General features: G+C 42.0%; 1 protein-coding gene across 5 annotated transcripts in view; it reads left to right on the forward strand.

The window, feature by feature from the left end:
- UNC80 (unc-80 subunit of NALCN channel complex) overlaps positions 1–16,458 on the forward strand; it is a 123,452-nt gene that overhangs the window by 9,781 nt on the left and 97,213 nt on the right. For all 5 annotated transcript variants that reach the window (XM_088058804.1, XM_088058807.1, XM_088058805.1 and 2 more), the window contains exons 5-11: positions 2,166–2,289; positions 3,353–3,426; positions 3,910–4,049; positions 7,578–7,839; positions 13,295–13,429; positions 14,062–14,284; positions 15,197–15,337. In XM_088058804.1, the coding sequence (XP_087914930.1) occupies positions 2,166–2,289; positions 3,353–3,426; positions 3,910–4,049; positions 7,578–7,839; positions 13,295–13,429; positions 14,062–14,284; positions 15,197–15,337 (1,099 nt within the window). The remainder of the gene's footprint in view (positions 1–2,165; positions 2,290–3,352; positions 3,427–3,909; positions 4,050–7,577; positions 7,840–13,294; positions 13,430–14,061; positions 14,285–15,196; positions 15,338–16,458) is intronic.

Below are 16,458 nucleotides of genomic sequence, written 5' to 3' on the forward strand. Positions count from 1 at the left end.
GTCATTACTAATCATCTTGGATGCTAATTAGCAGGATGGTGTTTTAAACATGGCAGTGGCAAAGGCAATGGAGCATTCCTTTGTTGTGAAGCAGGCTGCAGGCCTCCTGTCTACTGGGGTTCCTCTGTTAATTTTATGCTGAGTGCATCAGCTTTGCAGAGTGATGTGATGAAAAGGCATATTCCTCATGCTCTGACTCCTGCCTCTGGGAGGCTGCCATTTAGCCCTTATGTTTCCATCTAAGCCTCAAAAAAGAGCAGGTCCTTGAATAAAGGACTATAAAGTCATGGAGTGATGGGGCTATCTGTTCTAATCCTGCCTTCTATGCTGCAACAATTGAAGAAGGTAGGAAGGAACAGGAGATAAAGAATAATCTTTTGATTAAGGTAGGTAAAAGCAAGACTGGAGAACCAGATTCTTTCTCTACTTCTGCTACTGAGTCCCTGTACAGTAGTGTTTAATTTATTTAGCCCAAATTTTTTATACTTGCTTACTAGTTCTCTGTAGATTACTGGGACAGGACAAGAAGAAATACTGAATTCTTCCCAGTGCTACACAGAAAAATGCAGGCTGCCATTTGAATAAACTGGGGGTAGACCTTGGCTATTAAAGATTGGAGTTCCAATCTTTTATGTTAATCTTTCTGGTATGTTGTTTTCAAGATGAGGTTAAAGCAGTATCTCAAGTTTACCTTGATAATCTCTGAGATCTCTGGAGTACCGTGGTGATGAACATTGAAAAGCCAATTAAAACATGCACATTTCTGTCATCAAAATGTAGTGCAGGAAAGGAGATAAATGAGGCATGTGAATGGTTCACTAAGTGAGCTTTGTCCTCTCAATGTCTTGTAAGTCTCAGGGGAAGACTACTACCTGATCAGATAGCCAAAATAATCCATGGGCTCAAGGAAGATGACACATGTTTGCATAGACAGGCCTAAATTATTGAATTCCCACCTGCTGGGAGGATTTGTGTCTTGAGAAAATTGTATTTAAATCAGGCTTTGAGGGATGCATGTAATTCTTTAAGTGCATAACTGTAGGCAGGAGTGTTAGCACGTCACCACAAGCGAGCAGTGCAACGCGAAAACACAACGTCGCTGCTACCAGGTCTAAAAGCCTTGCAAGCTGCTATTAGCAAAATCAGTAATTAAAAGCAAGCTTAGTTTAAGCCAAGCTTGTGAGTTGATAATGATGAGAGAGCACTAACAGAGGGTGGGGAATAGAAGGGCTGCAGAGCTGACAAGCAGTCGGTTCCTGCCATTCCTTTAGCTCTGTCTCCATCATCCATTCCAGCTGCCAAGGCACCTGGGGATTTCTCAATAGGAGGGTGTTGTTATATATTATAACAACACTAATAATATATAATATATAATATATGATATGTTATATATACATCACCAAAAACTGCTGTTACCATGTTTGTTTGCTATATGGGAACATCAATGTCTCTTAATGTAGGTCTGACATTTGGTCAAGTAAATGGACCTTGATACTGCAAAGGTTTACTTGTACACTAATTTATATGATTCATTAATTATTAATAATTATTTTATAATTAATTTAATGTACTAATTTATGTGATTTCAGCTGATTGTATATGTAAAACAGCAATAGCACAAGTGCAAGTAGTACCAGTGTCTCTGTGTATTGACAGAGTTGAGGTACTAACAAGGCTGATGATAACAGTGATGTATACTACTGCTTCATAGTAATCTGTTAAATGTTTCCTCAGTTTCTCAGTAATGCTTTAATATTTAGTGTTCTTATTCTTTTGGGGAAGAAGTTCAAGTCTTAGAGTGTAAATCCTAAAGTTGAGCTTGAATGCTAAACATAAAGTGGTTATGTATAAGAAAAAGAGATACTATGTGACAGGAATGGCCTTTTCTATTACAGCTCAATGTCCTGGAAAAAAAATAGAGTTCATTGACTAGAATAGAAATTTCATTTGAAAAAAATCTCTGGATATTTTTGGACTGAAATTTCCCTGTGATGTTTTACTAGCCATAGTTGACACGTATAGAGCCTGTTGAGTATTGTCAGTAGCCCTTGAGTTAGCATGTACTGACTGGACAACTGCACATGGTATCACTTATTTCTTGTAAGATCTGTGTACCAGAGAAATGTTTGGTGGACTGGAAACAACATTGTTTTTTTCTTTTGAAGGAGTCTGACCTGACATTCCGGTTGGCTAGTGGCCTTGTTATTTGGCAGCCAATGTGGGAACACAGGCAGCCTGAAGTTTCTGCCTTCAATGCTCTTGTAAAACCCATCAGGAACATCATTACAGGTCTGTGACTTTGCTGTGGTAATGTAGATCCTGAGATCTGGGGGAACCTTCACCTTTGTCTGCCTGATGCTGCCCTTACGTTCTGTAGCCCTCGTACATGAAGAAATATGTTGGTCCTGCAGGAACTAGTCAAACTTTAGAGTAGTTTAAGGTTGTTTCCCCTGAGAGTCAACTGACATTTGCACAATAATTAAATAGGAGATGGGAGAACCAGCACAAATAGGAAATTAATAACTTTTCAGTAGAGTTATCATTTCTGTCAGCCTCATATAATTTCTGTTAGCCTTATCTTCCTTAGTTCCTAAGAAGGGTGAAGACAGTATCTCACAACAGCGAGGAAGTATTTCAGCAGGACAGAAATACTAACTGGAATAAGGTCTTTTATGTCTAGGGAGATGCTGCTATCTTAGCATTTTCTCAAACTGGGAAAAAAGAAAGTAAAATCTATTTAAGTTTTCATTCAAACAACGAATAAAAAATCTAATGAAGCTGCTTTGCAATATTTGTTTTGCAGTCAGTCTGATTCAAAGTCACATTTGCACAGGATATTTCAACAGGTTTTCAAGACTTGTCATCCTAGTCTGTGTGATACCCTTGGTGTTCTACAGTATTACAGATCAAACTTTCTGTGTGACATCCATGTATTTCCTGTTCTGAAGGCGTTTGGCCAGTTGGAAATCACGATACACTTTGAGTGATCTAACCTAGAAAAGCACCTGAAAATATGTACAGATAGGATGAAGAGCTCCAAAGTAAAAGGCACTACTCTGCACAGGAAAGCACAATTGATAGTGAATGGATTTAGGATGAAATTTATATTCAAATTTAATTTTAAAGAAATACAGATTTTCAGTAGACAGTGCTGTTGACAATGGAAAGAACTGAAAAAAATTAACCCAGTCCTGTTTTCTTTTTATGGCTGTGACTAATGCCTAGGAACCTTGCAGCAGATAGATGCTGGTTTTGTTTTGTGGATTATTCTTTTATTATAATACTTTATAACAGGTACATTATAGTGTAGGAGGCATTTCCTGAAATGTCCTGCTTTGACTTCTTTTCTCAGCCAAGAGAAGTTCTCCCACCAATAATCAGAGCATGACTTGTGAATCCCCTAATCTGGACAGTGGACGTACTGAGGTAAATTCTACACTAAGATTTGACAAACTTGAATAAGGTGCTGAGGGAGGGGGGGATAAATAATATACCACCCTAAAGTATTCCATCTCCAGAAATCACAGTTATTCACAGCTCTTCACAGCTAAGGCTCCCAACCTTGTTTGCAGTGGAACCAAAGGGTATGGGGTGTATCTATCTGGATCTCCTTGGCCTTAACCTGTCTTACAGGATGGAAGCCTGACCTTGTTTATGGCAGGAGGGTTGGAGTTTGATTTTAAGGTCCCTTCCATCCCAAATCATTCTCCTGGGTGAGAGACCTGTACAATGTACAGTATATCCTTTGCCTGTACAATGCCTCGTATTGAGAAGCCCCAGGCTTGATGTTTTTCCATGGTATTATGGTGTAAGTAAGGTCATGTCTGAGCTCAAATTGCAGCTATAAAACTCACATGGGAAAGATAAATATGTTTATATACCTATTTTCTTTTTTACAACTATCTGAAGGGACTGCAGGTGGTCTGTGAGACAGCACAGCCAGATCCTGTACCTCCAAAGGCTTCTGTTTCAGCATGTCATCCTGGAAACTCCTTGGATGGAAGTGTATCCTCCCAAACCTCCCAGGAGAGAAGTACTGCACATCCCAGGTACAAAGACCTTCAGGTGAAACTTGGGCTTCTGTGATTCAGTGGTGGAGATCACACAAATCCATCTTGAATCCACTTTTGTCTGGACATGCTGAGGGTGCTGGATGTTTGTACCAAATTCTTAATTCAAGAAATTGCAGTTCTGGGTGATGAAAAAGATGGCAGCACTTGTTACTCAATGCTGCTTTCTTCAGAGAAATCTCTAGCTGGCCTGTTGGGATAATTTCTTTGGTCTTTCCTAGGATGTTGATTTCTGGTCATTAAAGACACAAAAAATAACCTTCAGGTTCACCCCTGCTAGGCTAGATTCAGCTTCAGGCAACTGGTATATTATCTGGTTTCCTTCTGACCAGATTTTCTTTCCCCCAAGCAAAGAACTTCTGCAAACCTCTCTCCATTGCCTTCATTACGCCTCCTTTGCATCCTGCTGCAAAGCTGGCTTTAGACTACTGACCCAAAAAAGTAGGAACAGACTAACCAAGAAGCACAGCTGTGCAACTGTGTCCAGCTTGTGGCTCAGGCTGTGGTTTCCAGCTTGGCACTAATGAATTCATCTAGATTTGGGCACATAAAGGCAGAACTGAATTTCCAGTAGTGCTGGATGCTCAGTAGTGCCATTGAGTAAATCAAGCTGATGAGTATTTTCAGATATTTTGGAGAGGGAGGGCTAAAATTTTACATCTCTATGGATTTAGGAGTGCCACTTAAACACCTGAAAACTCTGGCCCTGTTGCTTATCTCTTTCGAGAAATGTCATATCCAAAACACTCCAGTCTTAAGAAATGGTGTCATTACAGTGACAGAATTACAGGATAGAGTGATTTTCTGGATATCAGCTAGGGACAGCTCTGATCTCTCAGATGGGAACTCAGGGGATCCTTTCACTGATGCAAAGGAAAAAGCTATTTGTTGAGGCTCTCATACTATCAGGAAGCTTCCCTTGGGATTTTTTATCAAGCCTGTTGTCAGTTCTGGATCTGTATTTAATTTGCATTAATGTGAGCCAGTAAAACTGAAGGTGGGGACAGAGCTGCCTTTCTGTGTGTGAACACTGCTGCTCAGAGAGTGCACAGCTGTAAAAAAAATAAGCAGCCTCTTAAGAAGACAGAATCAGGTGATCAATTTGTCAAGCAGGGTCTGGTGGTTGCCATGGGGATGAAGCTTCAGACAGGCTTTGAAGAGAGCATCATTATGCCTCCTCATTTGCAGAACTCATTGATGAGTTAAAACTGTACAGGGAGCTTTGGTTACCAAGCAACAGATAACTGTGGAACAAATGTTGTTTACTCTTCTTACCAACAGCCAAAGTATTCCCTTGTCCTTGGCCAAGGGTTGAAAGAAGGCTGCATTTCCACTTTCCCTGCAGTCACAGGCAACCATGAGCTGATTATACAAGCACTAGATTTTCTTCTAAATGAACTACAGAGTTTAATTTCTGGTTCTTCAGAAACTGTTGAAACAAATCGCTTGTTGTGATCCTAGCAAAGTGTCGCTCAGTGTGATTCTCCCTGTAGGGATGATACATTTTAATCCTGAAGCAGATAAACCACAGCCCTTTACCCAGCTGCTACATTGAACAGGCTACTGGGGAAATAGACTTTGCAGGAGGGACTTTATTTATGAATATTTTATAAGGAGAACATGCCTTGCTCCAGCCTGTGTCATGCCTCAGGTTTGCCAGTGCCACAGATAGGAGTGCACAGACCAGGGAGCAAAAAAAAAAGAACCTCTCACAACTGCTACTGGCATGACATGTTTTGTTTCCTTTGCTGGGGTACTTTGAGTATACTTCTGGGTTTTTGCAGGCTAAATCTATGTGACACAACCTAAACTTTGACAAAACCACCCCTCACGTCAGGTTTGTGGGGAAAATGTTACAGCACATTCGTTTAATTCATTTCATTCATAAACATTTCACGTTGTTTCCTTTCCTAACTCAGTTTTTCAGGTTTTTGTAACAGCTCATTTCAAAGTTGTCAAGCTTGCAGCCTTTCTAGCTGGAATACAGCACTATTGGAGAAACTTTGAATCTGTGTATTTTGGATAGTGTGGCACATGCTGACATAGACTGGTCTGCAGTCGCCAGGTGCCTCCAGCATGGGCATGTGGCGCTGGCAGCAAACCAACTCTTGCAAATTTGAGCTCTAGATCCACGTGTTGATCCAAGCCCAGCCTTCCAACCCTGTTTCCACACCTGTAAGATGGTGCAGGGTTCATGTGATTCCAACTGGTGTCACTGTTCAGTGCACACTTCTTCCTCATTTGCCAGTTCTTGGAGGCACAGGGCAGAGATCCAGCAAAGCGCTCAGAGGTCCCACTGGTCCCACTTGCTGCTCTTCCCCAAGGCTTTTCTGGACTGTGGCCTTGGACCCATCTGTTCAGAAAGTGGTGGTACCTAGCTGGATATGAGGATGACCTGCCTACACTGTTTGCCTGCTGTTTTGCAGGGCTGATAATAAAAAATGGCTTCTAGCAAAAACCGAAAGACCAGCTCGATGTTCTTGTGATGCTTCTCAAATGCCTGAGAATCTAGTGCATGAAAGAACTCTTCATTTTTATAGAATCCCAAAATCCTAGAAATAATCAGATCACAGAGCTGTGTTTCTGACATAGAGTGGAAACATTCAAAATGTGTATTCAGCAGACAAAAAAAAAAAGAATTTCACACCTTCTCTTACCATGTGATTCTCATTCCTGTGAGTCCCTTAAACTTGCTTCTTTTCTGACAGATTGTCTCCTGACAGATTGTCTCCTGACAGCTAGTGGCTGTCCAGAGGGTAGATCAGGCCAGTTGTACTCTGCTGGGAGAAAAGTGGTATGAAAGATTAGGAATAAAAATTTTGGGGCATTTTACTGTAAAAAAGATTGGCTATGAATGACATAAAAATCTGAAATTTTGAAATCTGAACTTTATAGATTCCCATTTTTGAAGCTCACTACAGATGTCTTGCTTTTGTGTGCACTAATTTCTCCAATACTTAGGAAACTCCATATTAAAATCCATCAGGAAATTAATAGGGCAAGAAAATTACAGTGAGGGCTTAAAAGGGTGCTTTTCTCTAGAACACCTCAGCAAAGAATGCCCATAATAGTAACTTTCATTTATATAATAAATATAAATTTATTATATCTAGCTTAAATGGTTAACTAACTTAGCTGCCCTGCCTACTTTTTCTTGAGTAAGGCCTGATATGTGCAAATGAAAACCATTCCTAAATATGTATTACTAGTGTCAGGACATCGGATGCTCATTTGTTTCCTGCTGAACAAATTATTCAGTTAGCACAGGTACTGGAGATTTATCTTCAGATCACAGTTTGAGAAAGCACCCCTATCCAAGAAAACACCTTACAGCATGTACTGGAGTCCTCTGGGGATCTGAAAGCTGAATATTCAGTTACGTGTCTTCAATAATGCTTTCCTCAGTTTCCTTAGTCCCAAAGAGTCAGTTCTTCATGCAGAGAGCCGAGGATCTAAAGGAATGAGGAATCTGATGACTAACATTTCTACTCCTGCTTTTTGGAGCAGGGTGTCCTTGGTGATTCCACCATGCCAGAAGTCTCGCTACGCCACGTACTTCGACGTGGCCGTGCTGCGCTGCTTGCTGCAGCCCCACTGGTCCGAGGAAGGCACGCAGTGGTCACTGATGTACTACCTGCAGAGGCTGAGGCACATGCTGCAGGAAAAACCAGAGAAGCCACCCGAGCCCGAGATCACCCCTTTGCCAAGGCCTCGCAGCAGCTCCATGGTGGCTGCTGCTCCCTCTCTGGTGAACACCCACAAAACCCAGGTAAGCAGCTGCCAGCAGTGAGGAAAGAACTGCTCCTGTGGTGGTGCTGGGAGGGGATTGCTGAACAGGCAGTGATAGGCACAGCTTTGGTATTGGCTCACTTGCACAGAGGTCAGATACTTGCACCGATTCAGAAAAAGACCCTGAGAACCATGAGTGTTCTGAAGGCAGAATCTGATGCAGAGGGTCAGAGCTGGTGACTGCTGAAAGCTGGAGCTTTGATTTGGGATAATTAATGTAGGGTGATCTGGGATAACATTGGTTTTTAATGTGGGAATGTACTAATGCAGTTGCCACAAGAAATGGTTACCAATGCCTTTGCATTACAGTGTAATGGTCAGGGCCCACTGGGCTTCTCTGGTGTACTCCCTCAAATGGAGGAACTCAAAAGTTGGAGTTCCCTCAAAAGGAACTGTGTTTAGTACAGGACTGCACACTCACACTTGTGTTAAAATACTGAATTAGACTTGGTAAACTGTGGCAGTGAGCAAAAGCTCTCCATGTTGTTACTTCTGCTGCTGTTATTCTTATTACATGGTTTTTATATTTGCCAAAATAATCTCTGTAGAGAAACTGTCCTAATAGGTGTCAAATCTTTCTCCCTGTTTGCTGGACAATGACCCCTGTGCTCCTGACCATGGTGCAGTAAAGATCTTTGTGTTTGAGCTTAAATATTTTTTTATTTAGTGTTGCTCACCTGTTCCAGGGATAAAAAGGGAATGTTGTTGTAGTTTCAGTTATCTCCTTGTGGATTTGTTTTGCTTTTATGTTGTGCCCTCTTCTCCTGTCATGTGGGCTTTTAGCAGCAAATGCTGATTTACTTGGTTGATGGAACCTCCTAGCAAAATTTAGCAGAGATTCTATTTTTGCCTTCCGATTTTATGACACACTCAAATAAAAGACCTGATCATTTTGCTATCAAATATATTTTTTTTTGAGTTGGAAATCTCAGAACTCTTGGTTTTTTTTCCTAAAATTGCTGCTTTCAGGGCTCTGACAGATTTTGACTGGAAGGAAGGTGAAATATCTTTAGCCCAGTAGACCCCAGATATTCAAAATCTAGAAGACAAGCATAAACAACATGAATATTACTCCTGTTGGTTTTAGATCTCAGGATCTGTACATATTTTTACCATTATTATGAGAGCTGGTGGTTACTTGTGGTTCTAAGGGCTCAGCAGCTGCAGGATTGTTTAAATTGTATTGCACTTTAGTATCATTTCTATAACATGTTTCATCCCTGTAAAAGCTTGACATAACTCCACTAAGGCCAGTGATAAGAATTACTATTCAATATTTATCTACCTGTGTGTGGAGAAATCTACCTGTGCTGTGTGTGTACAAAAAACTCTCCTCAACATCATCACCTGGAGGGAAAATTGAAATACATTGCTGCTGATGTGTTTCACTATTTCCATGCATGTTCTGTCCCTTTGCTCTTGCTCATAACAACCTGCTTGTTTTGCATTTCAGCAAGTTTGGCTCCCAGTGCAACAGGGAGTGCAGTCAGTGTTTTACAGAGGCAGTATGGATGAGGTTGTCTCACACAGGCACTGGCTGCACTAGTGTTGCCCTGGTTCTTCCCTTTATGCTGTAAAAACACTTCCTTTCACACACTTGGCTATGTCTTGCTTTTCTAGGCTGTTTTGCTTGCAGAAGACTGCTTTGCAGAAGATTCCATTGCACTTCTCTAGGATTTTTTTGTTAATTCCATTTGGCAAATCCACTGGATACTTGGTAGCTGTTAATGTGAGGACTCTACAAGGCTGAGTTTAATTGCTTTTGGTAACCTCTGTGTCAGCCCAGTGTAATTTTGCCATTCTTCACCAAAACAGAATCCTGTTCCTGGGTTCCCAATCACAGCAGAACAGCTGTGATGGAGGAAGTGAAATGGTCTTCCAGGCAGCAAAACTTTCAACTCATGCCCCCCCTCTTTACAACTTTGAGGACTGAAACCTGTGCAACACACAGAAGCAGCTGGGCTCTGGTTCATCCCTGCCAACTGCAGGAACTTTACTGCTATTCTTACATTAAGTCTCATCAGACAAGGCATTCTGCTAGCTCAGAGCAGAGAATGCCACCTCACAAAGGCTAGGATTTTTTCTTTCTTAACACAAGGGGTTGTATTCTGAGCCCTCACAAGCTCACCTGACACAGGGTTATGCTTAAAGTCCAATTTTTCTGTCTAGATCTGAAATTCCTAACATAGTGCCATCATTTTTAATCAAAGGTTGATCAAGAACTTCTCAAAAACATTGGTACAGTGTTTCAGTAGGGGAGATATAAAGTGGCAGGCAAAAACTGAGTAAAGAAAACCACATCTGCCTGCAAACCACATCAAGGAGCAGTAGATTTTTGTGGCAAACCAACATATTGTTCTGCAGTTTATCAGGATAACTGATAAACTGATGATCCTGCACCTCCCTGAGCCTCAGCAAAACTCTCACACTTGCTGTTGGATCTTGTGTGTGTAAAATCACATCTCAGATATAAGCCTGGGCTAAAGCAGCTGGGATTGAGAGGGCATGAGGAATATCCTCCCTGTATTGCCTAGTAAGCTGAATAGCAAAGTAAGAAAAGTCTCAGTGCAGCGTCCTGGCACTCCTTGTTGGAAAAGGGGGATGGATGGGGTGTGAATAAAATTAATATATTCTGCCTATGAAAAGTGACTTTGGTGTGAACATGCTTCAGACCGGGCTACACGTGGTAAAGGAAACATGTATGGCACTTGTATGCAGTGAATTCACTGTTAGGGCAGGTGCAGGACATGGAAACTTCACACATTCACAAGCTGCTACAGCCTTGCACTTCCTTTGTAGAAGAGAGAAACAAAACTTAATCATAGCACCAATGCAGCTGTAGTGCTCACTGCACTGGTGATGGAAAGCCAAGAGCCTCAAGCGTGACATCCTGTGGAAACCCAAAAGCTTGTTGTACAGGTGCCTCAACCCTGGAGGGGCCAAAGCAGGAAAAGAGAGACACCCCTCAGGGTTGTGGTGAGAAGAGCCACCCTCCCATGGACCTTTGTCACATGTAAATAGTTCTCAAGGTCTGATGTTCTGTTGGTTCACCAAATTGATGCAATCCCTGTTCCAGCCCCATCTGCCATTTTTGGTTAACCCCCAGAATGTTTTCCCTTTCCCTGATTCCTATTGGTCCCAGTTTGCTGCATTGCCCCACCCCCATTACCCTATTGGTTCCCCAGTCCCTAGCCACGCCTTTGCACCATTTTCCCTTGTTCTGATTGGACCCTGACACTCAGCTCCACCCCTGTCACCCTGTATTTAATCCTATGCCCTCAGCCTAGCCTTGTTTTTATCCCTGGACCCCATTTGAAGCTTAATAAAGCTCCCACACAAAGACTCATCCCTTTGTCAGTTTTCAGCCTGTTTTTAGCAGTGTGCTCCGGGCCCCAAAAGCACAGGTTGCTCTTAAGGCAGTGTTGTTGCACACCACAACAGTCTCCTGAGAGCTGAGAGAAGTACAAATGAGCTGGTACAACACAGTCATGCAGGAGGAAGACAATAGAAACAACAAAACCTAGAGGACCAGCCCCCAAACCCAAACTGTTTTGCTGTCTTATCAATCTTACGCTTATGGTAACTGCCATGTAGTCTACTGCAGAGAATTGCCGTGTTTTTAATCACTGTTAGACAGTATTGATTCATTAAAATGCATCATATACCACACTGTAGATTTAAAGCAATTCTGGAATTTGCTTCTCCAGTGGTGTTTGCTTGATACCTGCCCTGAGCAGATTTCGAAGCTGGGACTGTGTCTTGTGTTTGCATGGCTTGTGTCTCAGAGCACCCTACTCTGTCTTTTGGTGATCATAAACCACCTACTAAAACACCACTTCAGTAATCCACAGACAATGATACTTAATCCAAAATAAATCCATACCATGCTTTACAGCCGGAAGAGGCCAGAGAGCTATAAAAGCTAAGAAAAAAGCTGTATGGAGTATTTGCTGGCCTCAATGTTGAGGGTGGCTAGGGTTGAATCCTGGTTTACTGTGTACTGGATTTTATGTGTGACTCCTGCTCTGAATCTTTAGTCATCTATGCAAAGTGGTTGATAAGAATACCTGTACTACAAACAGTGATGAAGAGGAGCCTTGCTGCTGTGTGTCTCCTACATTCTTGTGCTGATAAAATTAAGAGGATTCAAGGGTAGTCTTTGATTAGTCTGAAAAGTCTCTGAAAAATACGTGATCTCCAATATTGGGTACTGCAAACATTAACTGGTGTTAGGCTTCAGCTACAAAGACTGTCATGGGGTTCTGCTGGACCTTTTTGGGCATAAAACTGCACACTTGTGTACTACAGAAGCTGGCTGGCTATCTTTACTGCAATTTGCAGTCTGGCTAGGCAGAATCTAAACCTGTCACAGCGGTCACTTTGTCTATCCCTGACACATGGCGATCTCTGCACTGAAAGCAAAAAGGTGTTTTAACATGACCCACTTTTTCAGCAGAATATTTCTGGTGGGACAGCAAAGAAAAAGCTCATTCCATTGGAAACAAGCTGATATTTAGGCAGAAGAAAATCACCCTGAGGGAATTCAGTCGGGTCAGCCACAGAAACATCTCATGGGAGATTGGCAGATCTTTATTGAGAGCAAATGGCTGGAAGCTGAGTTTGTGCCAATTTCCTTCCTTGCAGCAGGCAGGTATAGCATGTGTTGTTTGATGCAGGGGTGAGTTGAGAAAGCTCTGCTGCACCTGGAGTGAGTGAGCCTCATGGTTTTTGTTGTTGTGGTACACTGTGATATAGGAAGGGGGAAGTTTCATATGAAAAATGATGGAAGGGGCAGCCTGTTATTACAAGCAAAGGATATTTACTAATTTAGAAGTCTTAGATTTCCTTGGTGAGTAAATAAATTTTCTGAAAACAAAGTTTCTTGAAGGGACAGTGCTGCTTATTGCAGTTTAGTTCCAAAATACGTATTTAAATGTGTATGTTATTAAGGCCATAGATCTTAAATGAAATGCTTTGCAAAGAGTAGCCATTATGATTGGTCATCAACATAAAGCAAGACCTCAAAGACATAACAAATAATAATAATAATAATAATAATAATAATAATAATAATAATAATAAATAATAATAATTTTTAAAAAGTAATAGTTACTCAGAGTCATACCTGGGATCAGAATCAAACATGTTCTCCCATGCCACCAGACCAGGCTGACAGCAATGCCTGAGGCTTTCCACAGTGTGCTGTACTTTTTTAGCTTTGGTGACTGAAAGGTTAGACAAAGTAAATAATTCTGGATCTTTCTAAATTTTGTTTGTTCATTTATTTTTCTTTAAATGTGTAAACTTTTTTGTGTAATGAGTTGGAGGTCTTTTTCCTCTACAGTGCTCCTATGACAGTTCTAGGAAGTTGCTCCTTTTTTAAAGCTGATTATCCTCTATTTCTCCTTGTGCTTGTCTTCTTTTGGGAGCTGCAGGATCTTACAATAAAATGTAACGAGGAAGAAAAATCACTAAGCACAGAGGCATTTTCCAAGGTTTCACTGACCAACTTGCGTAGACCAGCAGTTCCAGATCTCTCCACAGACCTGGGCATGAACATCTTCAAAAAGGTGAGTGAAAGAAAACTGCTCTTTAATTTACCTATGCTTCAGCACCTCAGAGTCTTCCTTAGTAGCTGCTGAAGGTCTGCTCGGATGATATATTCACGAGGTCTGCTTGAAATATATTATATTCATGCCATGTGTGAGAGTATCTTCCCTTTTCATTGGAATTGATTTTGTATGGTATTACATTGGTTTTTACATGCACATCCCAAACATAATACTGAAGTCTTTATTCAAGTAATTGTCCTGATGAAACTGCATGAGAGGAAGCTACTCAAACAGTGCTGAATTTTAAGAGGCAGTGCTCACTGTACTTCCAGCTAATACAGTGAGTTCTTCTGACTTTTTTTACCTCATCTTAGCTCTGGGTTTCCATCCATTCTATGCTCAAGGTCAAAGAATGTCACAAAATTATCCAAGGGCATCCATCCCAGCCTAGGGAAAGACTGAAATCCTTCAAACGCTCACAGGACCCCAGCATGCAATTAGATTCTGCGGTGGGAAATGGCCAAGATAAAATGCTCAGAGTAGAAAGCTACTCTTGGGAAATAGATCTGTGTTACCTTATTCCCTCAAGTGGTTGTTTTCCGTGCCTCAAAGCTTCTTCACTGCTCCTCTATCTGCTCCTCTTCCTGCAGTTTAAGAGCCGCAAAGAGGACCGGGAGCGTGAGCGCAAAGGGTCAATCCCATTCCACCACGCTGGGAAGAAGCGGCAGCGACGGATGGGGGTTCCCTTCCTCCTCCACGAGGATCACTTGGATGTCTCCCCCACCCGCAGCACTTTCTCCTTCGGCAGCTTCTCTGGAATTGGGGAGGACCGGCGTGGCATGGAGAGAGGAGGATGGCAAACCACCATATTAGGTGAGATACTGCTGTCTCTGCCCCAGGTTCCGTGTCATTCCTCTTATGAACGTTCACAGAACAACAGGGGCTGTTTCTTCATCCAGTCCTTTTGTCACCCTGTGTCCTTGGTTCTGTTTGCAGCATTACACATCTGTTGGTTACTGCTCACAGCAGACCTTGAATGACTTATGCTTCAGTTCACTTTTTCTCTGAAAACTACCATTTACTGGAATTGTAGATACTGTGGGAACCTGTAGTGATCTCTGTTCCACTTGAATACACTTCCCTGTGTGGTAGCAAGCATTGCACAAGTGCAGCTTCAAATAGATTCCAAGAATGATTGCATTCTCTTCTGTAAAAGAGAAATCTTTGGAGAGGCAGCAGTATCATTAGCGTGACAATTATTAGCAGCAGTGTCATTAGGATCATTAACAGTGTCATTAGTATGCCAAAAAGTTCTATTCACAGTTATCCTGGAGTGCATATTGGATACAATGTAAATAGAATATTTTCTCAGTGAGGCTTATATGGTCTTGATATTGCAGAGGTACAGTGAACCAAAAAATTTGCTACTTCAAGATTCTAAGTTAACTAACCAGTATTTTTTTGTATTCTTGAAGGATTTCCTTTGCCTTAGCACTCCTCATCCTAATATACTTATTTTTAGGGGCAAGAGGAGAAGGAACTAAATTCCTATAACATGCCCCAAAGGGTGGAATCATACAGAGAGTTTGGGTCATTTGGTATCTATGACATTGAACCTGCTTGAGGGATTCCACCATAATATTAATATTCGGTTCTGCCTCGCAGTGTGCTGAAAAGCCTTGATTTTTACAGGCTCCAACCCTTTGATTTTTAACCTCAGCTGCTGTGGCCAGCAGTTACCCCTCGGGCAACTGAACAGAATATCCATTTCTTTCATGGCCCTAGGAAAGTTCACCCGGAGGGGGAGCTCTGACACAGCGACGGAGATGGAGGGACTGAGCGCCAGGCACTCGCACTCCCATCACACGCTGGTCTCTGAACTGCCAGACCCCTCAAACAGCCACGGAGACAACACAGTCAAAGAAGGTAAATTCAGGACAGATGTTCCACTGAAATATCAACCCCAAAAAAGTGGAAGGAAGTGTCGCTGTTTCTATGTGTATGTGACTAATTGATTTTTTTTTTTTTTTTCCTTTTTTGATTCTCTGTCTCTTGAGGGGTTCAGACCGTTCGTGTTTATCTGGTGCAGTTGTTAAAAAAAATGGCGGCCATCAGCAGGGAGGAGGCATGGTTTGGGGTTTTCTTGCCTTAGCACAACACAAAAGTGTGAACAGAAACTTGGTATTGCTATCTTTAGTGGTTTCACGGGGAAATTTGTGGTATTTAACACCTCTATGCAGTAAGTAGCTGCTGGATTTTGCAGGAAATCACAAGGTTTTTTATTTAATTCTCCTCATTCCAGTTAGAGGCCTGGCTTGGAAGTCTTCCTGAGGGCCCAGTGTCTTGGAGGCCTCTGGAGAAATGGCAATACCAGTGTGACTGGAATGACAGAGACAATAGATGTGACTTGTGACAGGGAGGAATCCTTCTCTTGTCTCTGCCTGGGCTGAACACAGGCCCTTAAGGGACAGGGGCAATGGCACAAGTCCCTGCCTGGTGCAGTGGGCACATCTGTGGTTGCCCCACCTTCCTGGGTGCATGATAGGTGTGGGGTGCTGCAAGGGGAGATTACAGATGTGAAGAGAAAGCTTCCTGTTATCTATTATTGATTTTTCTGGAAGGTAGCAATGAAATTACAAGTCCCAGGGTAATCAAGAGAGACTTCAGGGGTCTGTGATGACTGGTTAAGGTAAGAGGGGCAAAAATAGTGTTCTCTTGTAGCCTTCCAGTTGTAGGAAATGATGAGGGAAAGCAGGAAGAGCCAGAAGATCAGCACCTGGCTCTGCTCCTGATGACACTGTCAGAATTTTGGGGGTTTTGGTCACAGGTTGGTTTACATGACACCAGGTCTGTTGGTGACAGACAGGCTACTCCTGACCTGAAGTGGGACAAGGATCTTTGCACAGGAGTTGTCAAGGCTCACTGAAAGAGCTTTAAAGTAGATCTGAAGAGGGAAATGGTTGGTCTTGATGATCTGAGAGGTCTTTTTCAACCTGAATTATTCTATGTTTCTGTGTAGGATTTGAATATGGATTTTTGTTATCCAT

The sequence above is a fragment of the Pseudopodoces humilis genome, chromosome 8 (assembly GCF_049639895.1).
Source record: "Pseudopodoces humilis isolate 2021_Gansu_Grassland_sample_001 chromosome 8, ASM4963989v1, whole genome shotgun sequence".
NCBI lineage: Eukaryota > Metazoa > Chordata > Aves > Passeriformes > Paridae > Pseudopodoces > Pseudopodoces humilis.